This window comes from Rasamsonia byssochlamydoides, assembly GCF_041956645.1.
Source record: "Rasamsonia byssochlamydoides strain NRRL 3658 unplaced genomic scaffold VTN77scaffold_44, whole genome shotgun sequence".
Taxonomy (NCBI): Eukaryota; Fungi; Ascomycota; class Eurotiomycetes; order Eurotiales; family Trichocomaceae; genus Rasamsonia; species Rasamsonia byssochlamydoides.
Window position 1 is genome coordinate 124,275 of NW_027192427.1, and position 20,623 is coordinate 144,897.

At 49.0% G+C, this 20,623-nt stretch overlaps 5 protein-coding genes across 5 annotated transcripts; 2 read left to right on the plus strand and 3 right to left on the minus strand.

Moving 5' to 3' along the window:
- Positions 1-2,835: 2,835 nt before the first annotated feature.
- On the minus strand, positions 2,836-5,271 carry VTN77DRAFT_5968 (uncharacterized protein; the record flags this gene model as incomplete). The annotated part of the gene is made up of 4 exons (XM_069422193.1): positions 2,836-2,849; positions 2,916-4,808; positions 4,860-5,027; positions 5,094-5,271. The coding sequence occupies 4 exons, from the start codon at positions 5,269-5,271 to the stop codon at positions 2,836-2,838; spliced, it is 2,253 nt and encodes a 750-aa protein (XP_069276529.1).
- Positions 5,272-5,461: 190 nt separating this feature from the next.
- VTN77DRAFT_5969 (uncharacterized protein) lies at positions 5,462-5,823 on the minus strand (the record flags this gene model as incomplete). The annotated part of the gene is made up of 2 exons (XM_069422194.1): positions 5,462-5,703; positions 5,793-5,823. 2 exons carry the CDS (start codon positions 5,821-5,823, stop codon positions 5,462-5,464), a joined length of 273 nt encoding a protein of 90 aa, XP_069276530.1.
- Positions 5,824-7,149: 1,326 nt separating this feature from the next.
- Positions 7,150-9,076, minus strand: VTN77DRAFT_5970 (uncharacterized protein; the record flags this gene model as incomplete). Its single annotated transcript, XM_069422196.1, has 5 exons — positions 7,150-7,430; positions 7,507-8,030; positions 8,083-8,682; positions 8,727-8,962; positions 9,059-9,076. 5 exons carry the CDS (start codon positions 9,074-9,076, stop codon positions 7,150-7,152), a joined length of 1,659 nt encoding a protein of 552 aa, XP_069276531.1.
- A 6,517-nt stretch (positions 9,077-15,593) lies between these two features.
- Positions 15,594-16,039, plus strand: VTN77DRAFT_5971 (uncharacterized protein; the record flags this gene model as incomplete). The annotated part of the gene is made up of 2 exons (XM_069422197.1): positions 15,594-15,690; positions 15,744-16,039. 2 exons carry the CDS (start codon positions 15,594-15,596, stop codon positions 16,037-16,039), a joined length of 393 nt encoding a protein of 130 aa, XP_069276532.1.
- A 2,134-nt stretch (positions 16,040-18,173) lies between these two features.
- Positions 18,174-19,596, plus strand: VTN77DRAFT_5972 (uncharacterized protein; the record flags this gene model as incomplete). The annotated part of the gene is made up of 2 exons (XM_069422198.1): positions 18,174-19,397; positions 19,462-19,596. 2 exons carry the CDS (start codon positions 18,174-18,176, stop codon positions 19,594-19,596), a joined length of 1,359 nt encoding a protein of 452 aa, XP_069276533.1.
- Positions 19,597-20,623: the final 1,027 nt, after the last annotated feature.

The window sequence follows — 20,623 nt, forward strand, 5'->3', positions numbered from 1 at the left end:
GATTTTTGAACGATATTTTGACCTACCTAGGTACCTAGGAGGTAGGTACAGCAGGATATATTTTCCCGATCCGGTATAGCTTTTCGTCCCCCGCGAAACCTGCCCCAAAACAGGTTAGTTTAAGTAGTTTAGTTCTACGAAGTAGTTCCAGTTTTAGTTTTCGACCAGGGCTGAAATTTAATAATAATGAACCTAACTGACGTCAACTCTCCAATTAACTAATTTACTCTCCTTGCAAATACGTACATAGGTGCTTTCCCTGCTCGATAGTGCTAACGATTACAGTAATGGTTTGGAAGAAAGAAAGCAACAGGGAAGGGAGTAGGGAATTAGATTACTGTACCTAAACAATAAGTGCTTCTTCATGAACATATACCTACATACCTACTGGCAAAGAGAGACTATTATTCCTAAAAAAAAAAGATTCTGAAGTAACCTAATCTAACCTAAAGTATTCGAAATGGGTAATAGATATTCGTAGGCAGCATGGTTTGGTCCACCTACCTACTTAAGGGATATGTATTCCTACTTCTAATCTTCTTTTTTTCTTCTCCTTCTCTGGAATTATTATCGACAGGCCCAGCCAATAATCAATTAATCCATGATGTCAGTGGCAGGACCATACATAGAGTAAGTAGCATAGTAGTAGGTAGGTACCTAGGTAGGTAGCACCAAGCAAAAGAATGAAAAAAAAGTGCCAGGATTGGGGGAGAGAAGAAGAGGGGAAAAAAGAGACCTTTTTAACCCTTTATTTATTGAGACTATCGGCCATACAGCAGCCTCTGTATGGGTCATGTACTGTACCTAGATACCTTTCCTATGTACGGAGGGTAGTGAATGGACTAATTATTACCTACCTAGGTAGGTTAGGAGGTACCTGGTTAGGTAGTTGGCTGTCTTATGGGGTCTCTTCCCTTCCCTTTCCCTCCCCCACACCCATTTCTGGGCCTAAAAAAGGTCACATAGCTTAATACGTATTACAACATTTCTTGCATTATTGTGCAACTTCTTTCATCTGACTACTAACCTACTAACCAATATAAGCGCTTCAGACCAGAGCCTGCAGCAGCTGTAGAACTAGTCCACTTTACTGTATGTATTCTTCCTCCCTATTGTGCTGGTGGGTAGGTGGGCAGGTGCCCAGGCTGCTGGGGCTAGATGAGATAGTTACCTAAACAGGTACTTCCTATGTATGTACAGTACATACAAACCGGGCTAGGTGCATACATGTGTGTACATGCATTTACCCAGTCCTACCAATTTGCCACTGGTCAACAAAGCCAGAATTTATTTACCCTAGCTACCTAGGTAGGTAGAGTTAAACCAGTCAGACAGCCAGACCAGTCACTCAGGCCACTAACTCAGAAAAGTGTCTGTCTGTGTGTCTAACTCGACCCATGTCTCCGGTCGACCGTGTGGTTAAAAAAATGCCGACAAGCAAGAAACTCTCTCTCCTTTCTCTTTCACCCCTCCATTTCTGTACCTAACTCCTTTGAAAACCCTCCAAAAGTCCTCTTTTCATCCTCCCTCTTTTCGTCCTCTTCTCTTATCCTTGAAAATACGGACATTTCTTTCTTTCCGTTTTCATGCTACCCAACCTGCCCACCTACCTACCTACCTACTTTCCTCCCCAATACCTTCAGGAAAACTTCTTCTTCTTGTAAAGCTCTGATTCACCTAACCTTACATCGCTTAACCTGACCTGACCATACTTTACCTACCTACCTACCTACCGATCTACCCACCAAATACCAAATGCCGAGCATCTTCATCCTCATCATTCCCGACATTGTGCCTGCAGAGAGAGCGCGGAACTTCCAAGGTGGGACGACAACGGCGACGGAAACTCTTGCTTGAGAAAACAGGGAAGAAAAAAAAGCAAGAGGAAGAATAAAGACCACAGCGGCATTCTGTTCTGTTCTCTTCTGTTCTTCTAGAAAGAAAAGAAACCTTAAGGGTCCGGCTCTGCTCTACTCTGCTCCTGCAGCACGACAGCACGACGACGGCACGAAGTGATTCGATTCGACTCGATTCATTCGAACCAGCGGCGCTGCTCTCTCCCGGCTCATTGAATTTGGAAATTCCAATACAGTTAGTCAGTCAATCGGTCAGTTACGACGTGAGACAAAGACCAGTCAGTTCCTGCCATCAGTTAAAGATCGATAATCGACAAGAGCCAAGATTCATTCATTCCGCTGCAAGCAAAATCATCACGGCGATATTATATAACATTTTGTAGGTAGGTACACCAAAAAAAAAACGACCAGCCCAGTCCAGACGAAAGTGCTGTTGCCCTTATAACGTCATCCCAATCCAATCCATTTCATTTTTTTCGCTGTAGGATTTCGTTCCGTCACAAAACCAATACCAATACCAAAAAAAAAAAAACCAAACGCCTCGCTAATTGAATATATGGATGTCCTGCAGGTATATATTAAAAAAGGGGGGAATACATCGTAAACCGAGAAACGGACGAATTTGCCCGGTATTGAAAATACCCTGACGACGGCCGAAAAAAAAAAAAGATCCACGATCGATAGCAACAGACATGGCGACTGTGTCGATCACAAACGATCTCAAGCCGTATCTAGCGTCTCTTCGTTCGTATCTCAATCGAGAAGCCGGCTTCGATGCTTCCGCTTCTGACGAAGGGAATGAAAGAAACGACCAGACAGGTCCGATGAATCATCCACAGACGAAAACGGGAGATGGAATGGTCGGGGATGTCCAAGATCAGAGGCTCAGAAATGCCCAACGGTCAGGGACAGGATCGGGGTCAGTGCCGGAGCGACCCCATTCGAGATGAGGCAGAAGCAGACGCTGTCGTCTTCCTCTTCAACCAAGAAGGACTATGTATCTCAGCGTTAGCTCATAGTAACGATAACCACTCCAATCACAGCAAGAATAGCGCCTACCCTCCCAATTCCAATCCTTCATGACACCAATCCAATGTAACCTCCCCCGCACAGTCTTCTCGAACTCAATGTTCTCGACACTGGAGAACGAGCGCCGTCGGGAATCACCTGACAGCAAATTCATGCCCTCATCATCGCCTCCAACCTTCCTTCTCCACGGCTCAGTCAGGCTGTAGAACGCGTTAAGATCCTGGCCGTCAGAGGAGGTCCTCTTCATCGTATCCACCGGCGCAACATAGGAACCCGGTCGTCCTGGGTTTCTCCGCTGATGCCGCTGTTTGTCCGCCTTGAAGGAGTCCCGTCGTCTCCAAACTTCGCGGACAACGTCAATGCAGCGGTCGATGTTCCCGATCTTCAGCCGGGTCTGCATAGCGGCCCATCGTTGCAAAATCCAGCTGCGATCCTCCTCCTTTTCAGCCTCGCAGCTGGCCGCTAGCAGGGGGTAGATGTGGACGATCGTGGTCCGGGAGCTCAACGGAACGGTGGCTAGAAGGATGAGAACCCTCTTGGCCAGCTCTGGAGCCGACTCGGACGGAATCTCCGGCACAGCCTGGTGCAGGTAGAGGAGCGTCGCCCAGCGGTAAGCCTGCGCGGTTTGGAAGCTGTGCTGGACGTCTGAGGTCGGATCTTCGGGCGGCTCGAAGTACTGCGGCGGCTCCCATCGTTCGATAAGCGTCTTCAGGTCGATGGCCTCTGAGATGATGGCGAACGAATTGCTGTCGGTCTTGCGAACCCGCTGGATGAGATTTGCAGCACGGCCGATCAGAGGGAACAGCGTAGTCGCACAGCCCATGAGGGGATCGACCTCGTGGATCGCATCCAGCGGCATCGCGAAAGAGGCAGGGGCCAGCTCTTCCTTGTCGCCCTCGTCCAGCGAGGTCAACCGTGCAATGACATCCATGTAAAGCCAGGTATTGTACAGGAACCGCAGTCGAGCAAGCTCCTCGCCGGTCATTCCTCTCCGCGAGCCACCATTCAATGTCTGCCGCATGAGGGCCTTGGCGCCTTTGAGATGCTGGATGCCGGTGGACGTGTGCTGATCCCACGATTCTGCAAATGCCAGAGACAAGGTGGTGGCCAAGGCTGCTTCCGTTCTCATCTGCTCCATTCCTTGAACCATGCAAAGGATGCTTTTGCGCATGTGCTCCATGCCAAGGAACCGCATGGCAGGGCTCTCTTTGGACGAATGAAACGCGGCCATGGCAAAGACGGCGTGGTACAGCGCAGGAGACTGTTTGGCCATGGGCCATATCCACGTGCGCCACGGATTTTCCAATACGCCGTCCTTTACCGACAGGATCCCGCAGGTTTGTCGGTCAAAGCGGATGATTAACATCTCTTCGCTCCCGGGGCTGAGGTCCGGTTCTTGTAAAAGCATGCTCATCATCGCATTCGGTGCGCCGCCCATTTGTGTCGAAGATGGAGAGTCCTGAACTGGCCACAGCTGTAGGTCTGGATCTGATTGCCGAATGATGTCCTCCACATCATCCGTGTCTGCAAACATGGATGAGAAACTAGGTTCACTCGTCTCGAGAGGTGCTGGCTGCTCGAGGCCAAAGGGGGTCGGGTCTGTCACCATATCCATAGCTGCGTTGGAAAGAATAAAACTGGACAGTCCCAGCTGTCCAGGGGCCTGCAGATTCGACGGCAGCGGTTCGTTGCAATCCACCGAAGGGCCCTGACTGGACAGCGCAAGAGCATTGGCGTAAAGCGACTCGCAGGCGGTAGAGTCGCTGGTTGGCGAGATCAACGCATCTTTCCCGGGAGAGTCGCTCAATTTAATTGAAGATGTTGACAGTTTCCTGTCCTCCCTCCGCGGTGATGTTGACTTGCCTAGTACAGACGCATTCGTAGTGCTAATCCGAGATGGGCCATATGGCGGCGGCGAAGTTGCTCAATCTAAGTCAGCATCTTTCTCGCCGCATACATCAAATAGAAACCTACCTTTCTTCGCCTTGGGGGCTGACTTGCTGGCAAGGATTGTCTCTTCAAATGGCCGCCATTTGAAGTCTTTCTTGTAGCCCCCACACGTCACGTTTCGTTTGTGGCATTGCAGGCAGGTTGGCTTCGTCTCGTCGCATTTGAGACGCTTCGTTTTACAAGTAATGCACCCTGACGACACTCAGAGACTTCTTCTTATCCAGTCTAGTGCAGGGAGAGGAGAATCTCAGATCATACCATTCCGGCTCTTGGACTGCTTGGGTCGATTGATTCCAGACGAAGTGACGGCATGACTGGACGCTGGTTTCGTTGGACTAGTTCGCGGTTGTTTATTCGAGGCTGGAGGCTTGGCGATGGGGTTGCGAGGGGGAGGATCTAGAATCGCCGAGGGAGAGGGGATTTTGATGGTTTCCATGCCAATGTATGTAGAAGGGACATCGAACCAGCGTGGGTTTCAGACATGGACATGCCCAAGGAGCCAGAGGGGAGAAATCTTCGAAAAGAGGAAACAATCCGAAAGTAGATCGATAAGGTAAGGCTTAGGATGGTGATAAGCGTCTGAGATAGAAGATGACAGAGACGCAGTAGCGAGACTCTGGTTCTGGTTAAGAAGAAAGCAGCGGAAAGAGAATTATAGATAATAGTTCGTCCGAAGGATGAATATTGATAGATAACAGACCAATGTGTAGCACCTTATCTTCTTGTCTGGGAGGAGAAGCGACGTGCAGATGATAAGCCGGACCCGCAGGCTCCAATATGCGGGGAGGCCGCCGCGAATGGGGACGCGAGTCTCCTCCGATCGACCCGACGTTGGAAGCTCTCGTAGAAATTGTGATAGAGAGGATGCCTATTATAAAAGAAAGGATGATTAGCCCTGAATGCAGCTAGGCCAGTCACACTGTAGAAGGTTCTGACCACGACAGGAACACGACTCACAGAGCCACAGAGGCCAACCATTCCCTCTCATTGACTTGGGCTACAGCGGTGGCTGGACCAGCTCATCGAGCAGAGTCTGGGGGAGGTAACAGCCGACCGTCAGTAGCCGTCAACAACTCGTGTGCAGGAGGAAGAGGAGTGAACTTCAGTGCGTTGTGTTGATCGGGTTGCTTCTCCTCGCCTGGGGGTTACTCTAGCCATGCCGGTACAGCCAATGGCCGCCATCCCCACCCGTCAAAGAAGCAACTGCGTTGAGTGTGACCGTCGTGTGTAAAATCCGACAGGGCCCAACTGCAGCCCGATGCCGGTGGCGGAAGCAGCAGTTGGTGCTGACGTGGATCGTCTATGGATTTGAGATCGGTTCAAGAGGAGATCTGAGACGGTGACTTATGGGATGACCTGTGAGAGATACGGAGTAAACGACTGTAGACAGCACCGAATAATTATTATTTCATCAGCATGAGCCAGGAGACCAAAAGTCATGGGATGTAATTTTGGTACTATAATACCATTCAGTACATATCTCATGTAGCACGGTATCGGAGGCACCGAACCAAAGGGATCTATTAATTAATTAAATGGCCTATAGGAGGTACGAAGTAGTTATTATTTTATCGTTAGTGCTTTCCAACTAACCTAAACTCCAGATTAAACCAGCCTTGAACCATGGCCAAGGGACCTGAGTCTAATCATTAGCCTGTCCATGTCCATGTTCTCCACAGCTATCGCCCAGTGGGAACTCTTTTTAGGTAATGATTATACTTGGCGGTCAACTAGCGAGTCACATGCTACGTATATAGTACTGTACAACTATTGTGGTCATATATATCAGCTATATGTTGCGTTATACAGGGGCTTTTTTTTTAAAAAAAAAAAGAAAGAAAAGAAAAGACGACGAGGAACTTCAGATTCTTAGTTTTGTCTTAATTTATCTATATCACTAATTTTTTTTTCTAGAGTCGTTTTGAAGAATATGCATTATCATCATCTCCATCATACAGATGGAACGATGCGTACATGCTGTACAACCCAGTTTTTCTTCTAGCCAGTATTCAAATCCAAATCTCGTCTCAGGCTATGCTGTACAATTCTTTGGCCTTGTTGGCAAGGAGCTATCCACATATATAGCCCGTGACAGGAGTAACTGAAGCGGTTTCATTAATTTAATCCCATCTGTTTGTGCCAACTTCCTCAGGGTCATATCATATCAGAAAATTCGCTCTCTCTCTCTTTCTCTCTCTTTCCCTTTTATCCATCACTCCCCCTTTCTCTTTCAACTTTCAACACTATACAGTACATATATATTGTCAACAGACGAGATTTCACGAAAAAAAAAAGATCTGACAGCTAATGCACCTCAGCAGACGCTCTTATGGATACCCTCACCCATGGCCCGCATCCGACTCGGCAGTTGGCCGTGTTGCTGCTGTCCTTCTCTTCGATACCGGGACCGTGACTTCTCAATGGTATTGTGATCGGCGTGCAGGGTCGACAAGTCCACAGGATCCGAATCCACCAGTCTCTCGGTGACCGCCATAATATCGCTGATGAGACGCTCGAGGAGGTCGGCAGACATGCTTTCGCGGATGACCACGCGCAGAATTTCGGTGTTTTGCTCCTTGCGCGGGAGGGGGTAGTCTGCGGACTCAGCATTAGAAGACTTCCTTCAACTGCAGTTGAACACAAAGAGATACTGGGCAATGACTGGACCTACTTGGAATGATGTACTGTTTCGCCCGGAGCAGGATACTGATACTTCCTTGCTTCACGTGGGGATACTTCTTCTTGAACGCATCTGACAGTCGGAAAGCCACAACCGGTAAGCCCGGGGTGTAGTCCGCCGACGTCTCTTCCCTCGATGCAGCAGAAATCACGGTATCTTTGACATTCTTCACATTCTTCTTGCGGTGGATATCACTGACGCACGTAAACCACCCCGTCCGCTCGAGCGCCTTGCTCAGCAGTCGCGCATTCGCCAGGCAGTTCTCCATGACGTCCCGGTAGCCGTTGAAGCCCAGATGGATCAGGTTGTAATACTGCCCGATCACCTGCGCGCCCGGGCGCGAGAAGTTGAGCGTAAACGACTCCTCCGTGCCACCGAGATAGTGCAGCTCGAAGATCAGATCTTTCGGCAGGTATGATTGATCTCGCCAGATGATCCATCCCAGTCCGGCGTACACCAGCCCGTATTTGTGGCCGGATGCGTTGATGGATTTGACGCGGGGCAACTCGAAATTCCTGGAGAATTGTCAAGGAGGAGAAGATGCACATGCGGTAGAGACAGCATTACCATTTCTGTCCCGCGCCCGCATAGGTAAACGGAGCAATGAATCCACCACTGGCCGCATCAACGTGAATCGGGATATCATGGCCAGTCTCAGCCTGGTAGTCGTCCAAGATCTTGGAAATCTCCTCCACCGGTTCGAAGTGCCCCGTGTACGTGCTGCCCAGGATGACGAAGATGCCAATGGTATTCTCATCGAGGTTCTGCCGGACCAGATCCGGATCGACGCGGAATTGGCTCTTCTCAGATACGTCGAGGATCCTCGCCTCGACCTCAAAGTATCGCGCAAACTTCTCCAGCGCGACTTGGGCGTTGGCGCCCATGATGATGTTCGGTCTCGATGTGTCTTTGCCTTCTGCCCTCCGCTTCTCCTGCCACCGGCGCTTCATGGCCAGGCCTCCGAGGTGGATAGCTTCGGACGAGCCCACCGTCACGGAGCCCACGGCGTTTTCATTTGTCTGCGCACCCCAGAGGTTGGCGATGATGGACACGCAGCGGGCGTGCATCGCCATCAGCGCGGGATATTCGTCTGCGTCGGCCAGGTTTTTGGTGATGTTCTCGGCGACCAGAGCATTGGCCTCTCTCTCCATGTAGGTGCCAACGAAGCTAGACAATCAGCACACAATCTTATGACTTAAAGATCTACCCACCTGGCAAGATTCAGATTCGGCCTTCCATCCAAGTCCAGTTCGTCCCGCAGCAGCTGCGCGACTACCTGCGAGGGCGAGCCCTCTATGGGGATTCGGAACTTGGGGATACTCTCCTTGCTCGCGTATCGCATCGAGTAGGGTGTCACGCTGGCGACGGCACTCTCGGTGTGGAGGTGTTGTCTCCAGCTGTTTTCGGGATCGTCGCGCAGCTGTCTGATGAGTTCATCGGGGTCGATCTAGAAGCCAGTTACGTAAGTTAGAAGTCTTGTGGCTTGATATCACATGACAAGACACAAGGATACCGCAAAGTAGGCAGATCAGTCTGGACTTACGTGTTGCGCCAACGACATGACTGTGTTCTTGTTCCACTGCGGGGGTACCAATCATCAATAAGAAAAGAAAAACGGTCGAGCAGGGAGACTACCCAATTGATAAATAATAAAGAAGTGTAACAATCTCGAATAACTAGCAAGAGGGAGAGCGCGGTGATCTGTGAGTGAACTTGAAGAGCAGAACCCTTCCTGAGGGCGGGCTTAGCTGATGCTGATGGAAAGCTTATTATATAGAGGCAGAGACAGAAACACTGAAAACCTTGAAATTGGGAACCACTGGAAAAAGAAAAGAAAAGAACCAGTCAATCAATTAATGCAATCAGGCAATTTCATAACACCTGACTGTACAGACGAGATAAGCCAAACTAAGCTGCAACCATCGTACGTTTACCTCCGAGTCTAGGTCGTCATAGCTCCAGCTACATAACCTAGGATGGACCTTTTTCTCCACAGACAGCCACGATCGTGCCACATTAAAGTAAGGTACCTAAGTAGGTAGTACGGAGTACAGAGCCCCCCATTGAAATTTCGATCATACCACACCCCGAGCAGCCCCAGACTAGGCAATGCATGCAATGACAACATTACGTCTTGCTGCGGCCCGAGAAAGACTCATTACGTCGTCGCGGTGTTGATAACAACTAACCCCATGGAGAAGTAGACGAAGAAGACTAACTGCCCGCAAATCAACCTTACGTACAGAAGGATATTCATGGTGAAAGATTTCAAAGATTAAGGGGAAAAAAATAATTAATTAGCGATAAGATAAGAAAATGAGTTGCCTGAGGAATATGTATAACCTAATAAATAGGTCGGTCGACTGTCCAGTATAGCTGAATCAGGGTTTAGGGCGTGGGGCTAGGGCTGGACTGGACTTGCCAATGCCAACCTTGCCTTGCCACTGCGAACAAAACCTCATAAATAGATTATATAAATCCTACTGGAATTTTTTACTACTCAAATTGAAATAAATAAAACTTTTTTTTTTTGAAATACGTAGTTATCATTACCCAAATTGAACAACTGCAATAGAGGTAATTTTCCAATATCATTCAGCAGCTCTCCACCTCTCAGGATGATGATGACAATCCATCATTTTATTTCGGGGCAGGCAGATCATAGGTGTTGCCTGCCTGTCTGTATGTCTGTCTGTCTGTGACCATTTGAATCTAGTTTTCAAGGCATCTGACCTGACTGACCAGTGGTTTGTCTGTTAGACCTACCCATCTTTACCTCTTTATCTATCTATATATTCTTTTTTATAACTTATAGTATGTAGTATTCTTTAAAGGCTAAAAAATCTATATAGATAGGTAGTCGAGAATTTAACTCCTACTCTCCTCCTTAAGAGTGTTGAGAAAGACAGAAATTTATTTCCACCCTCAGTAAACGGCCAAAAGTACCTGTATCCAATGTGGATAGTGATACGAGGTAAAACAGCATAAGAGGAAGGGGGAAAAAAAAGACCAAAAACATGTCGGTAGTCTAATTAATAAGATTCTTAACTGCATTCTACGAGACCAGGAGTTAGCTACATGTATATCATAGGGCGAGAACTATACTATATATATATATTGAAATAAATATTAGGTATGTAGGTACGTAGGGAACCCTGCCTGGGAAGTATTATAGATAATAAATAAAAAAAAATTACTTATACAGTATGTAGGTAGGCCTGGAGGCCAAAGTAGTTATAGAAGCGTATTGAAACCTTCTCTTCAAAGTTCAATGCAACCAGTCTAGTAAGGTAAGGCCTGAGACCTGCAAAGCTTGTCAAAAACAATGTCTGTCTGATTCAGCCCTAGCGGCTTATTGACTGATGTCTTTGATCAAACCAGTTATGGATGTACTACAGGTTGAAGGGCAGATACTATGCTCGCCCAGATATGACGATGATGATGACGCCCTGCCTACAGCATGAGATGCCCATAGAAGACTCCTGACGTTGGTGAGGTGACCATGCACCATGCCCTGCTAGCAGGTACAGGCTCACGCGTATCCTGCAAAAACCTGAGCTGAGCGGAAGCAGGGATGGCCGACGAGCCAGCCATTTCCGGTCCGCCCAGACAGAGCATGTCGTACGTAGATCGTGCCCGTCGGGGAGGGTTGCGCGGATGGAGATAGATAGAAAGACCGTCCATCCAGCTCGGCGATAGATATCAGGTCGTCCAGAACAGAATGCGTCCCATTCCAGCTGGTCGTAGAAGATCATCTTCTCGCTGTCTAGGTTGACCAGCACGCCTTTGAAGCCATATTATATCATGTACTGGCAGAGTTTGGTGCCAGTCTATTGGGGGTTATGCGTGGAGATGTGCTAGCAGCCAGCCATTAGACGTGGAGAAGATTGCATTTGTTAAATGAAGGAAATCTGAACATACATAGGAAAAAACTCATGCAAAAGTCTAAAGCGATTGGAAGCTCCCTCTCCTCAACGATGTAATAATCACTGATCTAGACAGCTAGGGCCAGGGCCAGTGCCACTTTCTCGGTTGAAGAAGACATCCTGTAGGCCAGGCACTGTGCAGGAGAGTCTCTGGTAGCCAACGCTGTGCTTGCTGATCGATATATTTGATGTACATACTTGTGCAGATATCTGTAAGAGGGACCTAACTGTACTGTACTGTGTTGAGCAGCCTACATCAGATCAAAGCACTACGTAACTCCCTAGGTAGTCTTGATGGTTGAGTTGTTCCTGTCCTCGATCCCTTCTCTTTTTTTCCCCCTCATTTTTCTTTCTCTCCCTTTGCCCTGAATCAAAAAGGAGGTTCAGCAATAATCAAATGTAATAGTAGCCATTTCTATAAATATAATAAGCTATGTAGCTAGCTAGCTCTCTCGCTGTCTCAGTTATTTTTATCTGTCATCATCATCATTTTAAGCAATTGATCAAGTACAGGTCTAATAATAGATCATTCCTAAAGCACCTATAATTATCCGGGGTGATGGTTTATCTTTTTTTGTACCTACCACTCTAGACTGCAAGACCCTATACGGAGTATAATATAGTGTATCAGAGTCTACTCCGTATACCCCGTATAGTAGTAGTACGACTTAGCTGTTCTTTAATTAGAAAGTGGAACCAATAGAATGTCGGAGTTTAGTTCCGTATCGAGCATAGTTAAACAATAGTAGGGATTCTGAACATTAATAGGAATTGTATTATTTACGATTATTCTGATGATGACTTTGATAATTAACGAATAGTTACATATGCTCAGCTTTAACCTAGGTTACTAGGTAGGTACCTAACTAACTATTAACTATGGAGACTGGAGATTTTTTTTTAACAGGCTCAACAGCCGATTGTTGTTAGTACTGTAGTAATAATAAATGACTTATCACTTTACGGCATGCACAGCCCAGTTAGGTATACACATTCCTGTAGATAGTAATTAATTAATAATAATAGATATTATGATCAGTGTTGCATGTACAGTACTAGTTTCATAACCCTGAACCCCGAAGAATGTGATAGCCCAGGAAAGCAAAAACCCACTGCATTGTACTGCCAGGATTTAAACATCACTCTTGTCAATAATATTAATTATTATTGACACAGGGACTCAAGATCAGCAGGTTATTGATAATAATAAGTATTATGGACTTGAGGAATGATCCGCAGAGCAAAAATCACCCGTATCTATTATTGTCAACTCTGTTGTCGTCGATCTGTCTGTCTGCCTGTCTCCTTAAGGATGTTAGATGTTAGATGCTGTGTTACTTACCTACCTAGGTATGTATGCGGCGTACTCAGTACTCCAGGGGATATCTTTGCCTGCGGGGCTTTTAACGCTGCATCCCTGCAGATCCGGTACTTGCTCCGTATGGACGGATGCGCTTGAGTGGACATGCGAGGCTTGCAGCTTGCTTGGTAGAAGGCAATTTATTTTCCTTTTTTTTTTCTAGGTTGATATTTACCTTTTTTTTTTCTACTGCAGAACACCGTTTCTGCAGGATGCAGCGCACGGCCGTTTATCTATCTATCTATCTATCTATCTATCTATCCAACTATCTACCTATCCATGATCCATCCATGCATCACACCATCCTGATCCCTGATCCCTGATCTTATCCCTGCTCCTTATTCCTCCCTGGCCCAGTAGTGAGCAGAACTGAGCACAGAGCTCATTACCCTTCTGGACATCGTACATGCCTACCTAGCTTCATGAAAATAATAAATGGTTGTTGGATAGATTGGAGAGCTTGCGAATCGGACCCCAATAATTAATCAGAATCAGCTCACCAACCAACCCTCGTCAAGTCCATCCACTCTTCTCTCTTCAATAATCTCCAGAGTCAGTTAACCAGTCAGTCCTCCTGCTCGGCCCCAGACGATGACGACGCCTCACTTCCAAATGGCGTTCAGCCTTCCTTCAGCCTTCCCCGTCGGTGGCCAACATTGAGTGAGATCAGACCCAGCATGGATTCCGGTTACTGCTGCAGGAGTGGGAACTATCATTGTTGTTTGTTTGTTGGGGTTGGTTGGTTATGATTGCGATCCACGATCATGATCCATGGTCCATGGTCTGCGATGGCAGATCAGGTGATTGTGCTCGGACGATCGACATATGTTACATACTAGGTATCTAACAGGGTACCGTACTCGGTACTTTCCAAGCTACTACTGCATCAGTCACCTCTCTGTCATATTTTGACTTTTCGATTTAGAAGAAACTAGAATAAATAAAATGAAAAGGAGTTGAGGACAGTAAGAGCTCCACCTTGAAGTGGAAGGTAATGAAATTAATAGAAATACATAGTATAGAGCACTTCCCACTCCGTATCTTATTAAAGTATCTACCCAGGAAAGAACGACCGTGCTCAGTCTTGGGGGGAACGAAAAATGCAATCTGAGTGGTTGCGGCGGGTAGGTGCGTCCATTTTTGGAATAGCACGCTTTAGCCTTTCATATTATGTATTTTACATTGATGAGGGGTGGGACACGGGACAAAATTGGAGTGAAATATAGATAGAAATTTCTATCGTGCAGTATAGACTGTCGACCCAGGTACTGTGCGGAAGTACTCCCTACCTATGTAGGTGCCTTCATTGTGTACGGAAATTAAGTTACCATCTGACCGATTAATTCATGCAGACGCATGGTAAATACACTCAGATTTTCTAGAAAACAACATGCACAAGCTCGTCATCTTCAGCCAGGTCAGCCAAAACGCCACAAACGATCTGACAGCTTCGGGGCAGCCCCAGGTCTGGCTGTCTCCGCGACACCGACAGACTGGCGCTGAGCTGCTCAGGTTGCGTCTTGCGTCTTGCGGCTTGCTCGGGGCGCACAGTGGCATGATGGCCATCCTTTCTCCCGGGAATAATCACCTACACTAGCAGTCTCCTACCATGGACTCGACCGGTCTGGTTGACTATCGCGGACTAACTTACCTGGGCATTACCTAAAGTGGCTCGGACACCGATTTCTTCCCGAGGTAACAGTCAATCAATAAAATCGATAATAATGTTAAGTTAATTTAATTAAATTATTGTTAACTTTGACCTCCGCTTAAGCATCCAATCTCCTGTCCGGAGTCGTCCAGTCTCTACTCCGTACGTACGAACCGTATCGTACGTTCTACCTAGGCAAGGTGGTGAACTCCAACAGGTTCGCTAGTGCTTCTAGCCTTCTGCGTGGAAGGCGCATGGTCAGCAGGGATCCATCGGTGAGGGCAGTCGACCCAACAGTTGCTGGGAATAGCGCGTCCGCCTGTTGGCCAGATGCCATGACTAGTCGTGATTAGGTAGGTCTATGGAACTTTGTTATTGCAGTCTTGCTCTCCAGATGAAATAATGACCTCCGTAATTAATCACGGGGTGAATCATAGAATCCATGGTACGAATTAACTATTCCATAATCGTCTCGTCCATTGATTCGAGTGTTTCAGTACGGAGTACTCCGTATAGCAAGACGGGTTCCATACCCGGCTCCGTTATGAGGCACTCTGAGGGAGTGCTTTGTCATATAGGCTAGCATTCAGCAGACCCCGCTACTAACCTAATATATTTTTTACCCTCCAGCGTAGGTGCATTGAACCTTAGCTGCATCTGTCCCCTTCTGTCCTCTGTCCGGAGGAATCCTGGAGGATACGAGCGCTAACGGCCCCCATCAGGCATGATTTGATCCTTTGTCTCTGTCATCCATCATCCATCATGAAGAGGATTGTTATTGGCAGGAAAAGGCCTCGGAATGTGCCTGACACTGCCTGTCACTTGACCAGCCAGTGGGCCCCGGGGAAGATTCGGCCACTCCCGTTGCAACGATTCGCTGCTTAGTAATGCTGAGAAAAGAACTTGGCTTCGGCATTCTTCCGGAGATCAGACGGACCCTGATCTGGCAGGATTCAGGAATGTCTCCCCCGAGTCCCCCCTCTTCTCCTCCGTCTTGCTGCGCTCCTTCTCTCGTATTATTTCTGGCATCTCGCATGTCAAACCCTGGTTTAGGGCCCATGCCCCGACTAGCGCAGTCGCGAATCGCTCCAATCTCGTCGCGGGATGCAGGAGCCTAAGCGGAGTCTTTACTGTGTTGGAGATGGCGTGCCCCGTCGGCTGCACAGTGCGCACTGCAGGTGCACGCATGGGTAACCGGCTAAGCGCTCCCCGCCTGTGGGTTCCCTACTTGCGAGTCCGTGGGTTTTTGCTAGTCCTCTACTCCTCCGGAGCCAAGCAATAATAGTAGCAGGTAATAATCAGGATGGCACCTGCAGTACGCACCGCAGTCTGCAGCAACAGGAAGCGGCTAGAGCCGACGCCGCAGCCAATGAGACGTGCCGGGAGGCAGCTGGACCAGTCACGGGCCAGGAAGGCCAGGATGGCGCGCTCCAAGCGTCGGTCGCACTTGCCCAGTCCTCTGGTCTGGCCCATTCCCGCCCTTTCCCCAGCGCCTTCCTTTTGGCGACCGACCAGTCCAGCCTCTCCCGAGTCCCGTCAGCTTGCCGCCGCCTTTCGCCGCATGGCATGATCCAGGGTCTAGCCTAGCGTCTGCTACGGTCGTAGTCCTCCGTATGGAGTACGGAGTATGCTCTTACAAGAACTGCGAACAAAGAGCAGAAGCAGTACGGAGTACGGAGGACTCTGTACCTTAAGGATGCAACGGATGACGAGAAAATCCATCGTCTTGCTTATCTACAAGTGCAGACTACTATGCGCCTGCATGGATTTGTCACTCGAACTGTACAGTAGTGCACTCACTCCTACTGTATCTATCCTCCCAACCCCCTATTCTCGGACCCTCTCTGGCTATCTTATCATCTTACTGGACGGCCCGACGCAAGGAGGCCTGTTGAACCGACTTTTCCGCATCCATCCCGAATCAACCGCGCATAAAGGAAGCGTGAAAGAAGAGATGAAAACAAATAAAAAGAAAGAGAGAGGAAGAAAAAAAAATTAAGGGGCATGCTGGAAGCACAGATGGAGAATCGAAACAAAAGAAAGAAACAGAAAAACGAACGCATGAATTCTGCTCCTGCAAGCTTATTCGATTTCCCACCCAACCGGGAAACTCGTCAACAACCAGGAACGCTGCGGGCGTGGTGATCGTCGTCACTTCTCCACATGTCGCTCATCTAATTCTACCTTATCACCCAAACCAAAGCTTTTCTAGATCCCTGATAGATCGTAGACGGAGAGGCATACGATCGATGCCCAGGTTGCTTTAATTATCCACCGGCATAGACTCAGCCGCGGGGAGCTGCGAATCCGATCGTCGAGTGGACTCTGCTGCTGCTTGCTCCCTCGTCCTCTGCCTCCAGCCCTGTCAACCACGTTGTTGTTGATCCTGATCCATCCGCTAAACCCGTTCTAATTATTGCAAGAGCTGGGTCAATTCCGGGAAGCCGCGAGGCCCCTCCCAGGTTCTTTCTGTTTCTGGTTCTGGTTCTGGTTCTGGTTCTGGCTGGCTCTGGCTCTGGTTCTATTTAGTTCTGATTCTTTTCCTTCCACCACATTCCGCCCTGGTCGCCCTCTGGCTCTTTGGGCCTAAGAATAGCGAGCTACCCAAATACCTAGTAGCTAATCACGTCCTCGCCATTCCCGAGTAGACAGACCCATTCGAATTCTCTAGGACTAGGACGGATACTTGACTTACTGTTTCCTGGTGGCAACTTACAAGACGGGGTCCCCCGCGCTGGCCAGAGAGGCCCAGAACCCAAACCCACCGACCCCCCGACGACCAGCCTGCATATCGTGGAGCCACACGCCCGCCTCGCTGGATACATCTTCCCCGGCGTCCTGGTCACTTCATCCGCCGTTCTGTTGATCTTTCTCCAGTCCACCGTCCACACGCCTCCCTCTGTCGTCTCCCTCCTCTCCTTCCCCAACCTACCTAATTAATTCTCTGAACCAGTTGCCTGGGCATCAGAGCCTTTGCCTGACCGTTTGCTGTCACGTCGACTGAGGCTGGCGGTGAACCGAATCGACATCTCATCGCGGTTGTTTTTGCGAGTCGAGCCTGCTCGTGTGTGTCGCTTTCCTTTTCAGGCGTTTTCGCACCCGTCAACGACTGGACATCCGACGCGCCGCTGGTGGTGATGCCACGATCGAGTCCGTTGGATTTCTCGTAGCGGAGGGAAGCTTTTCGCTTCTCGTTGCTCTGGACAGGCGTCTCTGAGAACTCCCTCTTTTCGTTCTTTTTCTTTGAGATATTTTTCTCTCCTCATTTGATTCGATTCTCCTCTCTGCTATTTATCTATTCTACGGGCGTTTCCATCATCTTTCCGCTGACCATGCGAATTGGCGAAAGGACTGGTCCGCCCAGCTGACTGTGTTGACGGTCTCCCGCCGTTGGTCTTTTGTGTCGCTGCTCTTCCACCCCGCCCAACATCACGCCCGTCAACCATTCGCGGAGGTGCTCTGGATCCTGGGGGAAATCAAGCCAATCTGAGAAGAAAAACATCGGAGGAAAGAAACGAACGGAAGAATACCATCCCTCCTGGATTCATCAGGTGGACTAGGTGGCCGATATTGGTCGTGGGCACCGGGCACGCTGTCGCAGTTGGGGAACTTCTCACCTCTGTCCACTCCCTCCACCACAGAGACGGATCTTCTTCGATCTCCGCCAGCGTCGACTCGTCTGTCCGGCAACCTGGCGGCCCTTGCAGTACCAGCACCCGGAATGGGGACAGCGCTTGATGCGCTGACAACCGCCCCTCAGCCGTTGACTGCGCGCCGGCCAGCTGCATCCAATCTGCCGACCTTTGAACTCCCTCCGCCAGCCAGCTTCCAATTCACCAACCCCGGCGGTCAAAAGTTCCCGTCCCCATCGAGCATCAATCCTGTCTCCAACGTGAGTGTGGGCAACTTGCTCACACCGCTATCCAGTCATTCGGGTGAAGGGACCAGCTCTCTTGCACCGGGACAAAACGTCCCCAGCACCACCGTCTCCGCCACGCAGGACGTCCCGTCGTATCCATCCGGGTTCTGGCAGAGTCAGAATTCCTACAATTACAGCGGAAATTCTCATCAGTCGTGGAATCAGGGCTCAACCGGGCTTTTCCCTCCGCCACGAGGAGGGTTTCCCCCCTCGTCGGGACCACTGACTCGAAATAGCACCAATCCCCCACCCGTCACCGAAAGCATGTCCCAGTCCTACGATCTGAACCAGCTTCCGCCCTTCCAACAGCAGCCAATTCCTATCTCGTCTCCGGCCACCGCAACGCCCGTCGTGCAACCGCCTCCGGCGCCGCAGCAACAGCAACAACAGCAACAAGCCATGGCTCACGCGATGATCAGCGCTCACGGAATTTCCACCACTTCGGCCCCTTCTCCGCATCAGCTGGGCGCGAGCGATCCGTACGGGTCGAAATCGCATTCAACTCCGCTGTTTGGAGGATCGCAGACCGCGGTTACGCAACATCAGGGCTCTTATCCGCCGCCATATGGAGGGCCGTCGCCCGTCGTGCCGACTGGATTGGGGATCCATGGGGCCCCGAGAATGCCACCCGGCTCGAGCCAGTCACCTCCGATGCAACCGCCGCAACTGGGCTATACTCGCCCTCCATGGCCGTCGTATTCGCTGCCCGCGATGAACGGACCCGTCTATTCAAACGTGCACAATCCCAACGGAGCGCTGTCGATGATGGGCACCCAACCGGGATTTTTGCCCCTCACCAGTGGTCATCTGGCCAGCCCGCAGTATCTGTATGGGGGCCACCCACCTCACCATCCAGTCCACGGACAGCCAGCTCCTCCCAATGATCGTCCGTTCAAATGTGATCAGTGTCCGCAGAGCTTCAACCGCAATCATGATCTGAAGCGACATAAACGGATCCATCTGTCGGTCAAGCCGTTCCCGTGCAATCATTGCGAGAAGAGCTTCTCGCGGAAGGACGCGTTGAAGGTGAGTAATTTAGCCTGTTGATGAAGGAGATAATTTTGTGACGTTACTAACTCATGTCCTGTAGAGACATCTCCTGGTAAAGGGATGTGGCAAGAATTCCTCGTCCGACGGGGCCAACTCGACCAAGGACGATGATACTCTGACCAAGACCGACTCACAGAGTGAAAAGGCGAGTCCGATGTCCAACGGACACAATTAGACGGATATGATTGTAATTTTTTTCCCCCCCTTTCCTCTCCATCTACAACCTGTGCAACTTCTCGTTGTTCGATTTCGATCTTGATATCTAGTCATTTTCGTTCCTCTGTACGTACGTATGGCTATATTATTCGGACTCGATGGGTGACGAATTTTCTTACTGTATCTTGTCTTGTTTCAAGCATGTGGATTTTGCGGCTTTCTGGTGCGTTTCAGGTGGGATCGGGAGAACTGGGTTTGTGTTGACTTGTGACTTGCTGTTGGGCTTTTTCATTTCATCTGTTCTGTGATCCCGGAGAAGTTGAAGCTATGTTACCCTATTTCTTTTTAGTTTCATTTGATTACCATCTTGTGTACGGATGTGTATGGTGTGTTTGAGGAAAAGAAGGGTGGGCAGGCAAGAGTACATTCTCTGTCGTATTGATTGTCTGTCTTTTCTGTTGTGTTATCTTATCGAGATACCGCTTTTCGTTGACGGATTGGCCATCTGCGCATATGTGTCTGTGTATGTGTGATATCTTCCGCTAGTTGCTTTTCACCTTGTTTTTCAAGAGCTGGCATTGATCGATCCATTTTCTGTGTCTGTGTCTGCGTCTGCTATCTGCTTGTCATGTCCATTTCACATGTCTCCTGTAGTAACTCAACATCCACAAAGGTACCAGTCCAATCGATTAGTTCGGACCGGGTGAGCCTGCGCACCCGCTGTCTATCTTCAGTCGTTGCCTTACTGATCAATTGATGATATTATTGTTGTTTACATGTAAGTAATGAACACTGCAGAGCTAGAGGAGTTGCTTCTCCAACCGACTAGGTACCTGCCTGGGAAGGTAGCTAGCAGGATGCTGGGAAGGGAAATACAAATGTAAGGACGGTCAAATCAGTTTGATTCAGTGGGAGACTGAAGGTCGTTTATTTCTCTTTCAATTTATATATGTGTGTATATATTTGTTTTCTGTCTTAAAAGAAAAATGAATTCAATTGCAGTGTTGCGTCGAGTGTGATATACTCCGTACTATACACATCGCTAG